Source organism: Centropristis striata, chromosome 2, assembly GCF_030273125.1.
Source record: "Centropristis striata isolate RG_2023a ecotype Rhode Island chromosome 2, C.striata_1.0, whole genome shotgun sequence".
NCBI lineage: Eukaryota > Metazoa > Chordata > Actinopteri > Perciformes > Serranidae > Centropristis > Centropristis striata.
This window is the reverse complement of record NC_081518.1, coordinates 32,002-49,232: the sequence shown is the minus strand read 5'-3', so window position 1 is coordinate 49,232 and position 17,231 is coordinate 32,002. Positions and strand designations below refer to the sequence as shown.

Genomic DNA, 17,231 nt, shown 5'->3' with positions numbered 1-17,231 from the left:
ATTCTCACAATATATTCATCTTTATATAAGATAAAGATAAGATAAGATAGGATCAGAGTAAGATAAGATCCAATTCCCTCATCCAATATAAAAGACACACTTAAACCACTAAGTGACATTTACACAAAGTAAATAACATTCACTGCCTGCAGGTGGCAGAGCATTCAAACTGCATTTCTTCACTTTATCATGTAGTGATCAGATTCAGAGGGATCGTTGTTGTGTCCTCTCACATAATAAACTCTCATCTTTATGACCTCAGTCATCACCAGTCACACTGCAGCACTCTCTCACCATCTGAAGTTACTAGAAGTTCATTTATAATAACGTTTTTTTTCCCTGAGAAAAATATATCCCAGATTTTACCTTGATGAGATTTTGTGATGTCACACTGATCATGACCTTTGACCTCCAAAGGTCATGATCAGTGTGACATCACAAAATTTTGGGCAGGCGGCAACCTCCTTGTCTGAGCAGGGAGGCAAACCAGGAAGTGCCTTAAGCTGCATTCTACCATGAATTCCGGCGCTAAGTTATACAAACTGAGAAAACTTCTCACTTGATTTATTAGCTCAGAAATGTTTTTTAGGACAACACTATGGTCTCAATCACAAGTAAAAAAATCTTCTTCAGCGATATGTGAGTCAAACTTTCTAATTACTCCAAAACCTAAATTAAACTGTAACTCATTTGAAAGCCTTGTTCTCAGTCTTTCACACCCAACCTGGAAAATCCAACAGCCAATCCTATTTGTCATAGTTTCCCGGTCCATATTCAGAATTTTTATCACAATTCTCTGAGTTTTTATCAAGTCTAGTACTAATTACAGATAAGGATATTATTGTAGGTGATTTTAATATTCATGAAGACGTTGATAATGATAGCCTCAGTAATGCTGTTATCTCTTTATTAGATTCGATTGGCTTCATTGTTTTAACCACACCCTCGATCTTGTGCTGACGTATGCGATTGAAATTGAACATGTATGTCCAAAAAAACTGAAAAATATTGAAAAATAACCTTATTGGGGCTGAGATGATAAACCAAAGGAAATAAAGGAAACATTTATTATGACCTCTTTGAATCTGGCACCCAACACATAGCCCATTACAAAACAATTACAACTAATAAAAACTAAACTAAAACTAAACATTTTTAAAAAATGAAGACTAAACTAAAACTAGCAAACTCACTCTAAAAACTAATTAAAACTAACTGAATTTAAAAACAAAAATCCACAATGAAATGAAAACTAAAACTAGTGAAAAATCCCAAACCATTATCACCTTGTTCCCCAAACCCTGGCATGTGTCCATGTTGCCACAGTCAGATGTAAACTCTTGAATCAGAACTCCTCCGCCAGCAGCCACTCCTTAGCTGCCCATTGTAGGGCACATGTGGGACAAGAGAACATCCACCATGTTCTTGATGATGGGAGGTCCTGGGTGGAGTAGGTGAGGTAGGTAGTGGGCCAGGACCATGTCCCAGGCATCAACCCAACGGACATTCAGTCCTTTGAACATGGCTCTCAGCACCTTATCCCGCTGCAGAGCGCTCCAGTCACTTAGCATCGGCGTCTCCTGAACGTCTTTGGGGTTCGCCGTCCGGATGATGACCAGTGTGTCTGGAGATCTGTCCAGCAGCCGGACTACCGCCCTGCGGATGTTCTGGAGTCGCCGGATGTAGATCTCCATGGGATAGGTGACAAAGTGTGCCCAGACGCCAATAACGACAACAGTGTTGGTGCCTCCAGTCAAACCATCGAGTTCATTGGCGATATATCGGAAGCTCCTGGTCAGGAATGGGCCGTAGTGGAGAGGAGGACCGTGACAGTGTTCAAACATCAAGATGTTGTTTGCATAGTCTAAGGCCATGAAAGGTCCAGCTTTCATCTCAGTGTGCAGATTAAACATCTTAAGACCTGAAAATATTACAGAGAGAACAGATGAAGCTGCAGTGTTCACATAAATAAATTAATAAGAAAGGTGAGCTGGCTTTCTCCACCAGAGACCCGACTCTGGAACGAGGAGATAAGGAGCTCAGAGGCACTAACTTCTGTTAAATCACTTCTTAAAACCCACTTTTATACACTTGCTATTATGTAATGCTTTATATTCTACTACTCCTTTATGGTTTTTACTCCTTTTCCCTTTTATTTTCTGTGTATGCAAGAATGTCTTGTGATTGTTCCTGCTCTTTTCAGTCTTATGGCATCATTCTCCTTGTGAATAACTCTCTCTGTCCAAGCTCTTTGTAAACTGCTGTTCTTAAAAGGTGCTATATAAATAAAGTTATTATTATTATTATGTGTTTCAATAGTTGCCTGTGGATTACATACCTGGATGTGCTTTCAGAAGGTATTTAAACCACTGATTGACGGTGGAGTCTCCGTACATGCGGAGCTCTTTGCCTTTCAGACACTCAACGATAACAGAGGCGCTGTTGAACTGGTGAACTGTGGTGCCATCTAGTGCTCGCCACACACCCTGGTAGTAATAACCGGAGGGCCCAGACTTTACAATGTTGCTCTTCACCTCTGGTTCACCTGATTTAAAGGATAAAGGTGGGATTAAAAATGATCATTAAAAGAATGTTTTCCTGTACACAAATCCCACGAAAAAAAGCCCAAAACCATGACCTCTTCCCTAAAATGCTTAATTTGTGGTGCTTGTTAGGGATGAATAAAAATGAGCAATTATCTGCATTATAACCATTAATAAATGCTGCTTAAAAATGTGTTTAGCACTAACGTTAGCCGGTGATTGATAGCGTGCTAGCGTTAGCCGGCTAGCAAGACCAAGACAGACTCGGTGCCGTTGAGAGAGTCCGACTAAAACGTATCATTCATTTATTGGATTTGTTTAACTGCAATGTGATTGATACGGGCTAGCAGGCTAACACTATATATCATGTTACTAAATTTAAATATTATTATCATAAAATACAAGATCATTATCTTGAAATAACTTCATAATATCACATGCATGTCAAGACGTGCGCATCACTTTTAAGTGTCCTCTGGAAACACTTCTGTTGTGTTGTGGTCTTTGCAGCGCTTTCTAAATGCTGCACTTGTGTTGTCCAGGCGGCAACCTCCAGGTCTGAGCAGGGAGGCAAACCAGGAAGTGCCTTAAGCTGCATTCTAAAGAAAATTCCAGCAGGGGGCGCTTAGTTTGGCTGCAGAAACATTTGAGTCCATTCATTTCAATACAAAATGAGAAAACTTGTCACTTGATTTATGAGCTCAGAAATGTATTTAAGGACAACACTATGGTCTCAATCACTAGTAAAAAATCTTCTTCAAGACAATCTGATGTCAATAGTTCTAATAATGGCCCCATTTAGAAGAAAATAGAAGATAAAGAATCGTATGATTTGGGGCGGGGCTACCTTTGATTGACAGGTCACTAACAAGGCGAGCCGTCATCAGGAGAGAAGCAGAACAATGCGTATCCACGGCAACGTGTCAATAAAGTTATATATAACGTTATATAGATATTAAAAAGGACGTTTAGCAGTTTGGTCTCATAACTTTGACCCTTTCACTGTATTTTGACTTACTGACGTATTATCTGAAGGTTTTGTTCATTAAATGTCTTGTTCAGCGTTTGTTGGACTAACAGACACTCCAAGGAGTCGCTGCTCAGTTTTCTGAGGTCAGTAACAAACATTTAAACTAGCATCAGTTAATGCTCCAGTTAATGCTGAGAACCACAAGAACCACCTAAAAGACCCGTAGAACCAACTAAAGGACCAGTAGAACCACCTAAAGGACCCGTAGAACCACCTAAAAGATCAGTAGAACCACCTAAAAGACCAGTAGAACCACCTAAAGGACCAGTAGAACCACCTAAAGGACCCGTAGAACCACCTAAAGGACCCGTAGAACCACCTAAAGGACTGTCCCAGTTAATGCTCCAGTTAATGCTAACACGAGTGAGTCAGGTTGAGGTGTAGAGAGGCTGTAGTCAGTGATCAGATCCCCCTCCTCCTCCTCCTCTTCTCCTCCTCCTCTCCTCCTCCACAGTCCAGATATGGTCTGATCCCCGTATCGGAAACAAGATGGAGACCAAGAGTGGAATGCTGAACTGATGCTTCCAACGGGACACAAACCAACCAGACGCCACGCTCACTACAAACATTATTTATATACAGTCTATGGTGTGGTCAGATTGATGAAGATGTTTTCACAGTCTGCTTGTGTTTTGTGTATTTGCGTTGTGAGCTCTCAGGGCCTCCGTATTATGGGCTAAGAGGGAGTAAAGCACTGAGGAACACAAAGTTCAATCAGAGAAGGGCCAGACACAAAGAAATGTGTGTAGAATAAATTCCTCCAACAGCAACCGACTGGAAGCTGCAACACCAAGAGGCTAAGGACTTGGCCTAGGGAGTCATCTAAACTAGGTGCAGCTTGGACCAATTAGATAGTTGCACATTCACGATAAAACTCTGTTAAAGTAAGATAGGAGTCCTCTCTCTGGCGGTGGTTGCAGCTAACTGTCTTACAGGCTGCCATTTCTCTGTGATTACATGATTTACTCTTTCATTATTCCCTTAATAAATAGTCTGTTCTGCAAAAAAACAACTCTATCACACTCAACCTCAAGTCAGTTGCCCTCATTTATCAAACGAGCGCAGAAACAAGAGCAGATCTGAGCTTAGATTTCGTCATATGACAGGGTACACGTGGGATTCATCAAACGTTCATATCTAGCCAATCACAGCGTGCGAATGATCAGCTGTTGATAAATGTGGCGGCAGGAAACAAGCGTCATTTAAATACCACGTCCTAAAGATTACGACACCGAAGGGCACAATATGGCCAAAAAGAGGATTTTCCCCGCTAAAGTCAGCTTTATTAGCAAAGTCCATCTTGACAAATAACAACAGGAGGAAATAGACATTTTACAGAAATACACAGCGACGGAGGTTTATGAAATAAAAGTAGTTATAGTTATAAACTCAAACAAGTTGACTGAATATTTTACATTTGGAGCACAGCTTTTTGGTCGAAGGAGGTAAACATTGTTTTAAAAAGTAAGTTTTAATCCAAAAGAAGAGGAATTTCTCAGAGTCAGAAAGTGAAACGCTGACGTCCAACAGCTGCAACACAACAAACTGGTTTAGTTTGGCAGCAGAAAAAGTGAAAAGGAAGGAAATCAGTGGTGCTGTCAGCAGAGTAGCAGTGGAGCATTCAACTCCTGGTGAGGTTGGAATATTTAATTTATACATTGTGATATATAAAGCCTAACAGCCTATATAATATCCAAATATTGTTGTTATTATGATGGAGAGATATGATTCACATCTTGACATCTAGTAAGAATCAGCAGAATCCAGGCCAAATGGAATCACCTAAAGCTGCCGAGGGGAGGATCTCTCATGGAAAGTTTTTAAAACGTTTTTTTCTGCCTGTTTTATTTTAATTGTGTGTAACACATTCACATTGGTGGCAGCTGTAAAACTCGTGCTTTACCTTCATTTTTTGGCAACACTGGCACACTGGCAGGTCCTGAAGGACGAATGTAGACTTTCATGTTGACACCACTAAGGAAAAGCAAATATAATTTTAAAAAAAATTCACGTACAAACACTACAAAATTAACAACATAAAAAACAAAACAGAACAAATGCAGAAGCATTTGGCTCCATTCATTTCAATACAAACTAAGAAAACTTCTCACTTGATTTATTACCTCAGAAATGTTTTTAGGTCAACACTATGGTCTCAATCACTAGTAAAAATCTTCTTCAAGACAATCTGATGTTAATAGTGTAAATAATGGCCCCATTTAGAAGAAAATAGAAGAAAAAGAATCATATGATTTGGGGCGGGGCTACCTTTGATTGACAGGTCACTAACAAGGCGAGCCGTCATCAGGAGAGAAGCAGAACAATGCGTATCCACGGAAACGTGTCAATAAAGTTATATATAACGTTATATAACATTATATAGTCAGTGATCAGATCCCTCTCCTCCTCCACAGTCCAGATATGGTCTGCTCCCCGTATTGGAAACAAGATGGAGATGCAAGATGGGCGGGTCCCTCGATTTTGTTTATTCCCCCCCCCCCCCAAAAAAAAAACATCTTTTCGCAAGCCTACATATAACTCCATTGTCTTGTGCATTGATGGTCACAAGAGATGTGAGTTAATTTCTGAAATGTTTGGTTCAAGTCAAGTAACTGATTACAGCCATTCCTTCATTATCCTGAACCGCTTATCTGCTGGAGTCGATCCATCCGTCAGCTGACATTGGGGGTCCACCCTGGACAGGTCTCCAGACAAGTAGTGAAGCTCTCATTCACTCCTACGGGCAATTTAGAGTCACCAATAAAACCTAAGCTGCATGTTTTTGGACTGTGGCAGGAAGCCGGAGTACCGGAGAGAACCCACGCTGACACGGGAGAACATGAGAACTCCTCTTGCTGTGAGGCGAGAGTAGATGATGTCAGACTGCCCTCAGATTTTTGTATGTGGCTTACGCATGGCACGAAGGTGTGCATCCTCGATTTAGAAGATTTTTGAATTCATTTTTCAAAATATCATTATTTACGTAGGATGTGTTGCAGCATTGCTCTGTTTCTGATCGGACGTCGTCTGAAGTCTATTTAGCCGACCTATCTTTAGGAGTTTTAAAGTCGCTACAAGGTTCGATTTTCCAATAATATTCTAATAGTTTCCAGTGAATATCAATGTTCAATGTGTATGTGCTGGATGGTGTGGTACTTTATGAAAAGTTAGTGTTTTATGGAGTTGCAGACGTTGTTGTGGTCTGCATAGCCACAATATATGAAACACAATAGTTATCAATCAGTCTACATATTCCACATTAACACACCTAATAACCCTGACTCACATTATTCACATCCATCTGTTTGTGCTGCATGTAAACGTTTTCCCTCCTATATCTGTGTCTATATATACTGTATGTCTAACCATGTTGATTCAGTTTATTTTTCTTAAACCTTTGATGCACAATATATAAACACCTTCTAATGCACAACTTGAGTCAAAAATAACCCACATTAATTTGCCATTTCCCGTTATTTCATGCTGGCTGTGTGTTTGAATATCATTTTTTTTTTTATTACAACAGATCATTATATCCATTTTTCCTTTCATACTTTATGAAGAAAAACTGTTTTTGTATTATTACATCAAGTTTAAACACATGGGTCAAAAATTACCTTGTTCATTAGAAGCATAGTGATTAAAAAGTGATTCACTAAAATGAACAATGTGAGTATATCTGTAACTATGTTTGTCTTATTTTGAAGGTTTAACTTTAAAAGAGTTGTTAGAACCACCAGGTTACATTGGAAAATCACATATTTTAAAATGTGAGAGTTATTAGAGACGCCAAATAATAATTTCCATTGGAAAACATCAATTTAACAAAATAGGATAGTTAATAGTCGTCTTTGTCAGGTTTTAAATGGTTGACAACATATAAACACCTTCTAATGCACAACATGGGTCAGAAATCACCTTGTGCATTAGAAGAGTAGTGATAAAAAAAATGGGTTTTTATTCAAAAAGTAAGAAATGAAAACATAAAATTAGGATGTATGATGATCAAAAACAAGTTATTTGAGGAAAACCTGCAATACTGAATGATGAAATTAATTTATTGTAAAGATATAGAATATAAAAACTTAGTCAGGTCACTTTAGACCATGTTGTGCATCAAAGCGTTAAAATAGCTATTTCTGTGTCTCTTTATATGTCAATGTACATCCATGTATTACCCAATATACACTTTGTATATTAACACTACATGAGAGTATTACACCTAATTGTACATCCCACTTTCACACACAACCTCATTTGGCCAGAATTAAAAATCTACTTAATCTCCCACTATAGAATACATACTTCCTACGGGTACTGCACTAGTGTTTTAAATTCAATTTAATTTTCAGCAGAACATCTGAAAATCTGATGCGGACCCGTGAGTGACAACAAACTGCTATCTGGGCCTGCCATTGCTCTGATGTATGTATGTATTTAACAGAAATCACACAATGACTAGTTCTTTCTCTCCGTTTTCTCACCTTTGTAAAAGCACGTTCTTGCGATTGGAATCAATTTGCCAACGATCCTGCAGGAACCTGGTCCCACAGCTCAGGCTCTTTGGCTTCAAACAGAAGAAAGGTTCTCCTGTGAGGGGGTCAGTGTAGTTGCACAGCGGCTGCTGTGTGGGACGCATGCAGATGTTACAGTAGGACGTTTCAGAGAGTGAGCCTGAGCGAAAGACACTCCTGAAGGACATCCTGCCAGGGTATTCACTGACCAGCCTCTGCAGCACTGGGATCGCCTCACTAGGGTGAACCAGCATCACCTGATAGACAACCAGAGTTTTCACAAAGTCACATCAATAGAGGTAAAACCACTTCGAGCTGCATACTCTGACATATTTTGTTAGACCAGACTGTTTCTCAGAGTCCATATTCACAAAACATCTGCAGGCTAAAGGTAGGAGTAACTCAGTCCTAATCTGAGGACCTTTTCCATCTCAGAGTATTTTTACAAAATGTTTTAGTGCTAAAACCAGCTCCCAAATCTGCCAAGAGTTGGAAGTAGTCAAGAGGACTGCTATGTCACTAAGAGTCAGTGGTGGAAGAAGTATTCAGATCCTTTACTACAGTAAAAGTACTAATACACACTGTGAAATTAATCCACTACAGTAAAAGTCCTGCAAAAGTACAAAAGTATCAGCATCAAAATGTACAAAAGTATCAAAAGTAAAAGTACTCGTTATGCAGAATGGACCCACTCAGATTGTTTTATATATTCTAAATATATTATTAGATAATTATTATTGATGAATTTCTGCAAGCAGTGTTTTACAATGTAGGATGCATTTTAACTATGTAATATACTTTATGTGGTTAAATTTATAAACATGCGTAATCACTTTAAATGTCTCATGTTTTTATGTTAAATCTCTTCCTGTAAAGTAACTAAAGCTGTCAGATAAATGTAGTGGAGTTAAAAGTTCAATATTTGCCTCTAAATGTAGTGAAGTAGAAGAATAAAGTTGCATAAAATGGAAATACTCAAGTAAAGTAAAAGTACCTCAAAATTGTTCTTAAATCCTGTACATGAATAAATGTGCTTAGTTACATTACACCACTGCTCTGGTTGTCCAACAGAGTTATTTCTAGCGTAATTATGATGATATCTAGACATTTAACATGGTTTTTTTTGATAATAACCATAACCATTATCAATAAAACCATGGCAAATGGTTATTTTTACTTTTTCTAAATGAACATTTAGTTGTACCAGCCATTAAAATGAACAAGAAATAGAAGAAAACAAGGAGGTCTAATAATTTTTTTCCATGACTGTATATAGAATAGAACTAAATGAATGTGATAGTTTGAAGCGTTACCTCAACCTGAGCGTCTCCTTCCCACAGTAAAGAGAAAAAAGCAGAGTAGCTGCCATTGAGATGATCCACCACCTGCCCAGCCACACCTGCAACCAGCGCCTGATTGTGCAGCCGGGCGAACAAGAAGTCCCCCCCGAACGTCTTGGGACGGCCCTGGAAGTCAGACACTTTGATCAGAACCTCCAGCTGATCCCCAACATGCCACTGTCCTCTTCCCTTCGCTGGGACAATGGTGAAGGAGCTGTGAGCAGGATCACTGGTCTGAGAAAGAGGAGCTGGCAAAGGTGGAGGTCCAGGCCAAGCAATGGATTCGAGCAGCAGGATTTCTTCGGCAGCATCCTCTGGAGAGAGCGGCTGCAGGGGGCAAAGGCTGCGATGCATGTCAGGGTCTTTGGACCGTCTTGGGACAGGGATGGTGGCGTTCACGTTCTGTCCAAACTGGCAGAGGGGCGAGACACAAGGTGACCAAGATGCATTAAACAAATCTATCTCTAAAGCAAGAAGCGTCCGAGAGTGTGTGTGTGTGTGTGTCTAGGGCATATCTCTCTGACCGTTAGTCAGACTGACTTCAGATTTCATAAGTGGCTTGCTCATGTCACGAAGGTGTGCATCCTCGATTTTGAAGATTTTTGAATTCATTTTTCAAAATATCATTGTTTACGTAGGACGTGTTGCAGCATTAGCCGTGTTTCCTTTAGGGGGAAGAGTGGCCGCTGGGAAAGTCTCAGGACACGCACTCTCAAATGTCTGCTAACTCTGCGTATGTCTGTAACAAAAAGGCCCCAGAGGGATTTAGAGACTGTTGCGTAATCGCTTTGCGACAGTTTCGACTGTGATCAAATACGTGGCGGATTAAACACGGGAGGCTCAACTGTGGCCGCCGTCGCTAACTGTGCACAACGTCAGCAGCTGATCATAAACAAAGCAGCATGGCTAATTATGCAGAGTCACTACTGATCATAAACATTGCGATGGTGAATTAACCGGCATCGCTAACTGTGCACAGAGTGTCCGGTACTTGATCGCTAAGTGAACACCTCCTGCAGCAGTAGCACATACTCACTGTACTGCTACAGAGCTAACTGTTAGCCTGTTAGCAGTGGCTTGTTAAGAAGAGTAAGAACGAGTCTCCAAAAGTCTCCAATAACACCAGAAAAAGTAGCTGGATTTGTCTCCAGACGCTTTTAAAAAAAATAGTCGCTAAGGGAGTCTGAAAAGTTGCTAAATATAGCAACAAAGTCGCTAAATTGGCAACACTGCTTCACCGGCTTTTAGAAATGGCGCGTTGTTGTTGCGTCGAGTACTATGTCACATCCTGCTTAACGTTCTATCCAATCAGCAACCAGGCTGTTTTCAGGGGAGTAAAACGGCCCTGCTCTTCTAGACAAGGACGTTGAACCTCAGTTACACAGAAACAATGATGCAGGGACCTGAAAAGTGAAAAGGCAAAACAAGGCGTTGCCTTGCTCAGTGTTGTTCTGACTTTTGGATTTGTCTATCATCTGTTTTTGATACTTGCTAAATAAATCCCGCACAAGGCTGCTATTCGAATCTACCTGGTCGTCAGTTGATTTTCTACAACACAGGGACTAAAAAAGTCCGGTCAAAAGTCCGCTCCAGATGGCTCATATTCAATTAGGGGCGTTTCTATGTAATTCAGGGATGACATTCATGTTGCTTAGCGTAATGACAATAATCATGTGCTATGAAATATTTACATGCAATATAGTACATCAGCTAATTGGGTTCATGTTAATGTACTTTTAGTGCAGCATACTGCGTAATGTGCTATCTCACCATTAGCATGCTAGAGAATACTTCGTCTTTTTAATTTGGCTTTTACTTGAACCATTTTAAAATATTTTTCTGCTCATGGATCTTAGTGTTACAACATCTTCTCTTTTATTTATTTTGTATTATTTATTAGTATATATATATTTCATCATGCTCTACTTTTTAATTATTTATTTACTATTTTCATCTTTTTATCCAGCTTTTTTATTTCTTATTGTTATTATTATTTACTTTTATTTTATTTTATTTTATCTTACCTTACTTTATTTTTATTTATTTTATCTAATTAATCAGTATTTTCCTTACTGCTCGTCAGGGCGGAGGGTGTTTGCTTGTTTCTATGTTTTATTATCATTATCATTATTATTATTTCTTTTTTTATGTGAAGCACTTTGTGTTACATTTCTCTTATATATATATATTCCTATATTATATGAAAAGTGCTCTACAAATAAAGTCTGATTAATTGATTGATTGATTGATTGATTGATTGATTGATTGATTTGAATATGTTTTTAGCGGACTATCTCTATTTCCAAACCTGAACACGTCATTTCTCACAATCAAAGAAAATATAAAACACAAAGACACACATTTCTTGTCACCAGTACACAATTTGAACACCCAATCTATCTTAAAATATTGTATTTTCAACTGACAATAAAAGTAATGTCAGCCATTCTTTGGTTGTTTTCAGAGGAAGACGCTTGGCAGGCTCATTGGATGGACACAGACCAGTAGAAAAGGAGAAGAACAAAACATCTCAACATTCAAAAGCAGTTGTTGTGAAACTAACATACTTGTATGTGGACCAACATTAAACCGTTAACATGTGTGGAGATGGGTCTAGGGACGGGGGGATATGTCCCTGATCCTGATCCTTATCTGCCCCCCCCCACCTTCAGTGACAAACATTGTCGGTAAAACAGGATTAATGTTCCGATAGTTAGATTATTTACATTGCAGCACATAGAGAGTCTGGCGGCTAATGGTGCGTTCAAGGTCTATATACGAATGTCAGAATTTTCAACGTTGTTCCGAGCTCCAAGTTCAGACTTTCAGTGTAAACTGATAAAACACCCAATAAGACGTTACGGTAAGAACGTGTTAGACCCGCCTTAAAATAAAAGCAAGAGTCCACCATAGAATTTACAAGAAGACTGTCAAAATAAGAGCACATGGATTTGTTAGCAGAGTCCACCACAGAATTGACAAGAAGACTGTCAAAATAAGATGTCTTAAATAAAACATAGAAGAACCCTTATTCTCCTTTACAATACATTACAATATGCAATGATTCAGATGGAATAGTGGCGTTAGAATGTGCGAGAGGCACCAAATTTATCTTCATCGCCCCAGTTCAAAAATCCCATCTGGAGACTTATTTGGCTGTCAGCAAGTCACAATGCAATTATTTTTGTCCTGATTTTAGATTAGTCTTGGTGACCGATGATGAAACACACTTTTTAACACAACATCTTGTCCCAGTGAGTGTTCTTACCTCCAGAAGCTCCATGTTGTGTAGCAGCAGGATGAAAGCGCCCACGGCCAGGAAGAGGAAGATGGCGATGTATTCCCTGGACAGACCAACTCTGACCCTCATCGTAGTCTTCACCTGTCTCCACCTCCTCTGGTCCTGGTCTAACCAATGTATCAATGACATGCTTTATATTTCACCAAAAGTCAAATTTTTTATTTTCTGTTCATGTTTCGCTGTTATTTTTCATGTAAAAATCCTGTTTCTGTATTTCCTTTGGGGAGCTTTTATTTTGTTAGTTTTATTTTTTTATTGTGTGATCTTTGACATTTCGGCGATGTCACATCCTGTTGTTTGGCGGTATTTTTTTCTTCACTCTGCTATTAGCCCTGCAGAGGAGAGGTCAGACCGTACGAGTGGTCCTGTTAACAGTGTCTTACAATGTAAAAAACGCTAAATATAGATGCAGATTGTTCTTTGTATGGGTCACATATGTTGTATTTTATTAGCATAATGTTTGCTCGAGTGTGTATGTCTATTTTTTGTCATGTAGCGAGTTATGTCGCTGTTTTTAAGTTATGCTACCAGAGCATGGAGACAGTTTATGATTCAGGTTGTTGTTATGTACCTTTCTTTTCAAAGGTGCTTTTGGAGACTGGTCATGGGATGTTGCTGTACTGACTTTTATGTGTTTTACAGGTATGTGAGTTCCCCTTTTTGATTTCATGTTGTTCATTTATAAAATATAAAAGACTGCTGCTGGTGGGTGGAAAAATATTTCTGTGATTGGACAATTGAACAATTGAATGGGATGTATTTTGTTTTATTGATTTAATTTACTGTAATTGAACATAGTAAATGCTATAACTGACTCGGCTTCTAGTCCTGCAGAGGAGAGGTGTGCTTCTGGAGACTAGTCATGAGATGTTGCTGTACTGATTTTTATATGTTTTACACAGAATAAATATACCCCAGCCAAGCAGACCAGCAGCTGTCAGCATCTCATTCCTCAGCATACATAAACACAACGCAGAGATTGTAGCAGACCGAGGTATCAGGACAGACCAGCTACATATATATATATATATATACACACTACAGGCCAAAAGTTTGGAAGTAAGATCAAATTTGTACAAAAAAAAATCATAGTTTCATTGCTATACTTTGCAACTAAATAAACATGATTATTATATAAAGAGTCACTTATTAGAACACATTTTGATTATAGTTATCAGGTCTTTTTTATTGCTTAGACTTTGTGTATCCCTCTTTCCTTAATGTATAAATCTGTTCTCTTGTTTCTTTACTCAGCTGCTTCTTTCTAGCCATTTCTGTGGTAGTTTGTCAGAGATATGGACAAAGAGCTAAAGTGAATAATGCAAACTGTGAGTTGTTTTTTAGTTTTGCACTGCAGTTGTGACTCTTCCAAATCTTCTCAACCCTAAAACTATCTATCTATCTATCTATCTATCTATCTATCTATTATGTTATATATATATATATATAAAACACAACGGAGATTGTAGCAGACCGAGGTGTCAGGCCGAAATAAAAACACAAATAAAAGCAGGGTAATTCATACCTTCATATGTTAAAGAAATGTTGTTGTGGTTCTACTGTGACGTGTCCAGCTTACGCAGGTTTATTAATTCACTCCCTTGGACCACTCAATGGGACTTTTTCAGCCATTTCAGTATTTTTTCACTTGTGTTTTGGCAATAATTTTGGCTGTGATGCTGTAAATGGCATGCTTTTTGGAAGAAGGTTTTTTTTCTTGATATATTTTGAAATTCAAATGTATTTTTTTCTAAAGTGTCAATAATTTTAATACACTGTGTACACATTTACTACCCTGTCAGACCCTTTGGGCTGAAAATCCAAAAAAATGCCTTAAAAACTTTACAGATTAATATTTTTTTTCTGCATAAACCTCTGAAACAACGTCCTCCCTGCTCACAACTACCAAACATTAAAATATTTTGATGATTTTAACCCTTTAAATGCCAGTTTGATTACACGATGTCACTGTTTTTCAAAGAAAAAACACTACAATGTAGTTATTTTCCATATTATAAATATATTTTGGCTGGGGCATTTGTTTTTTTTAACACAGCCTGGGATATGTCAGAGCAAAAATAGATTTTGATGCATTTTTAGTTTTTGTGTAGGGTCAGATTTAAAATGTAAAAACCCCATTATGGCCACTTGATGGCAGACCTGTCCACTTCCAAAAAACCTTTAAAAATATTACTGATATATATTTTTTTCTGTTTTATAAACTTATATGTTTTTAACAGTACATAAATCTTAATCGAGCTAGAAACTAAAATCTACTTAACGTACTGAAGTACAAGGTACAATATTTCCTCTGAATTAGAGCAGAAGTAAAAAGTACCATCAGATGGAAGTACTAAAACTTAAAAAACAAGTACCTCAAAAGTATACATAAGTACGGAAAGGATAGTGGCAACATTTAGTTTTCAAAATGTATATAAGAATATCATGTGTCTTACCTTGGCACAGATTAATGTGAAAACACAGAGATTAAATGTGAGTGAGGTTGTTGTTCTTGTGACAGGAGTGTTATCTGCAGGGCTCGACATCTATAGGGGGGCGGGCTTTTTCCTGGATGCCTTTTGACACCAACAATGTGGAGAAACCAGTGACACGGGGCATACGGATTCTATTTTCGACATTAACAGCTGAGACTGAGAAGGGAAAGAAAACAGCCAATTTACTTACAATACAGGCTAGTAGCTTGGCTAAGTGCAATAAAGTTTTATAGTTTTAATATATTTATGAAATGTAAGGGAAATATTTAATTCTGTTTCTCTGATGCTGCTCCTGTGCTCCCTACATATTGTTCTGTCCCTTTAGGACAGAACAATATGTAGGGACCACGTATGGTTCATTTGTAGTTGTTGAACTGGTTTTTCCTGCTGATGTCTCCACCTCAGCCCTCCACAATGGACTTTCAACCCTCACACCTGTGCTACAGCTCCAGGCGTGGATTTGCATGTTCCCTCATTGGCTACAGGACCACTGACAGAACAGGGAGATAAAAGCCTTCGCTCATCTTTACAACTCCCTCCAGGGAACAACTGTTTCTCTGTTCTTCTGCACTCTTTTCCTCCAGAAAACAGGACTTCCAGCTTGGGAGAAAAGCCTCCAACTAACACCAAGTGAACTCCAGCAGCAGTTGGCTCAGAGTCCTGGGGGCTAATGTGACTCCCTGCTCGGTAACCATGGTAACTAATACTGCTGAACTGTGTATCAAATCATTTCTGAATCGAAAAACACATTTCCAGCACGTTTCTTCATGCGCTTTATTACTGGAATTTTCAAATTTGGAAACATTACATGGGAATTAAAGAAATGGGAATTTACTAAATTGAAGGTTGGCACTTAACAGTGAACAAAAATATAGTCGGGAAAATATTTGTTCAATCATTATCCTTATCCGGACTCGGGTCGTGGGGGGCTGGAGCTGATCCCAGCTGACATTGGGCGAGAGGAGGGGTCCACCCCGGACATGTCTCCAGACTATCACAGGGTTAGGGGGGTCCACCCTGGACAGGTCTCCAGACTATCACAGGGTTAGGGGGTCCACCCTGGACAGGTCTCCAGACTATCACAGGGTTAGGGGGTCCACCCTGGACAGGTCTCCAGACTATCACAGGGTTAGGGGGTCCACCCTGGACAGGTCTCCAGACTATCACAGAGTTAGGGGGTCCACCCTGGACAGTCAAAGGCAGTGCACTGGCCGTTGCACGTCGTCCGCAGCTCTCATCACTTACTACACCCTTTAAACTGGAATTAGAATAAGTCTATTTTGCCTATTTATCATTCTGCTTGCTGAGGCCTTTTTGGAAAAGGTAGCGTTGATTATAATAATATATAATAAAAGCCTGTTTTGTTCATCACATGTATTGGGATGTGGAATCGTTTTTCTATGAAGTCACCTGGTGGACGTGTATTCTGATTTGAGTATTTTTCTTCTTTTGTTATCTTTTCTTCTTTTCTGTCTTTTTGATTTGGTTGAGGTATAATCTGGTTTAATATATTATTATATTATTTTATTATTGAGTTTAGAGGTTGTAATGCCCTAAATAGGGATTTTTCTACAGGTGAGGTATGCCCTCTGCTGGTCAAATTCTGCCTTGCACCTGCATTATTTCACAGTTTTCAACATCATTGCTGCACAGAGAGACATTGCAGAGTGAATTTTGCCCCCTGCTGGTCAAGGTATGTATTGCAATACATTTTAAAATTATATTTTATTCATTAATTTAATTTATTTTTAGAGTTATATTATTAGACTTACCTTATATAGACAAATTATTTTACATTGTATTGTACATTTGTAACAATTCACGCCGACACAGCGAATTAACGTTACCACTAAAAAATGAAGGAGTGACCGTTCAGTTATAAAAATACAAAGGCTAGAGATTTTTGATAGCAACAAATTGTTTATTTATAAATAAGGGCAATCCCGAAATTACGGCATGTACAAAAGAACAGAAAAAGGCCTTAATCTAGGTTGAAGAGTCAGAGTTC

General features: G+C 38.7%; 1 protein-coding gene across 1 annotated transcript; it reads right to left on the bottom strand.

The window, feature by feature from the left end:
• Window positions 1–1,328: 1,328 nt before the first annotated feature.
• LOC131990456 (NXPE family member 3-like) lies at window positions 1,329–15,243 on the bottom strand. Its single transcript, XM_059355647.1, has 7 exons — window positions 15,185–15,243; window positions 12,696–12,835; window positions 9,401–9,838; window positions 8,058–8,344; window positions 5,477–5,547; window positions 2,339–2,545; window positions 1,329–1,921 (listed from the first exon to the last, which is right to left on the bottom strand). The coding sequence occupies exons 2-7, from the start codon at window positions 12,795–12,797 to the stop codon at window positions 1,374–1,376; spliced, it is 1,653 nt and encodes a 550-aa protein (XP_059211630.1). The 5' UTR covers window positions 12,798–12,835; window positions 15,185–15,243; the 3' UTR covers window positions 1,329–1,373.
• Window positions 15,244–17,231: the final 1,988 nt, after the last annotated feature.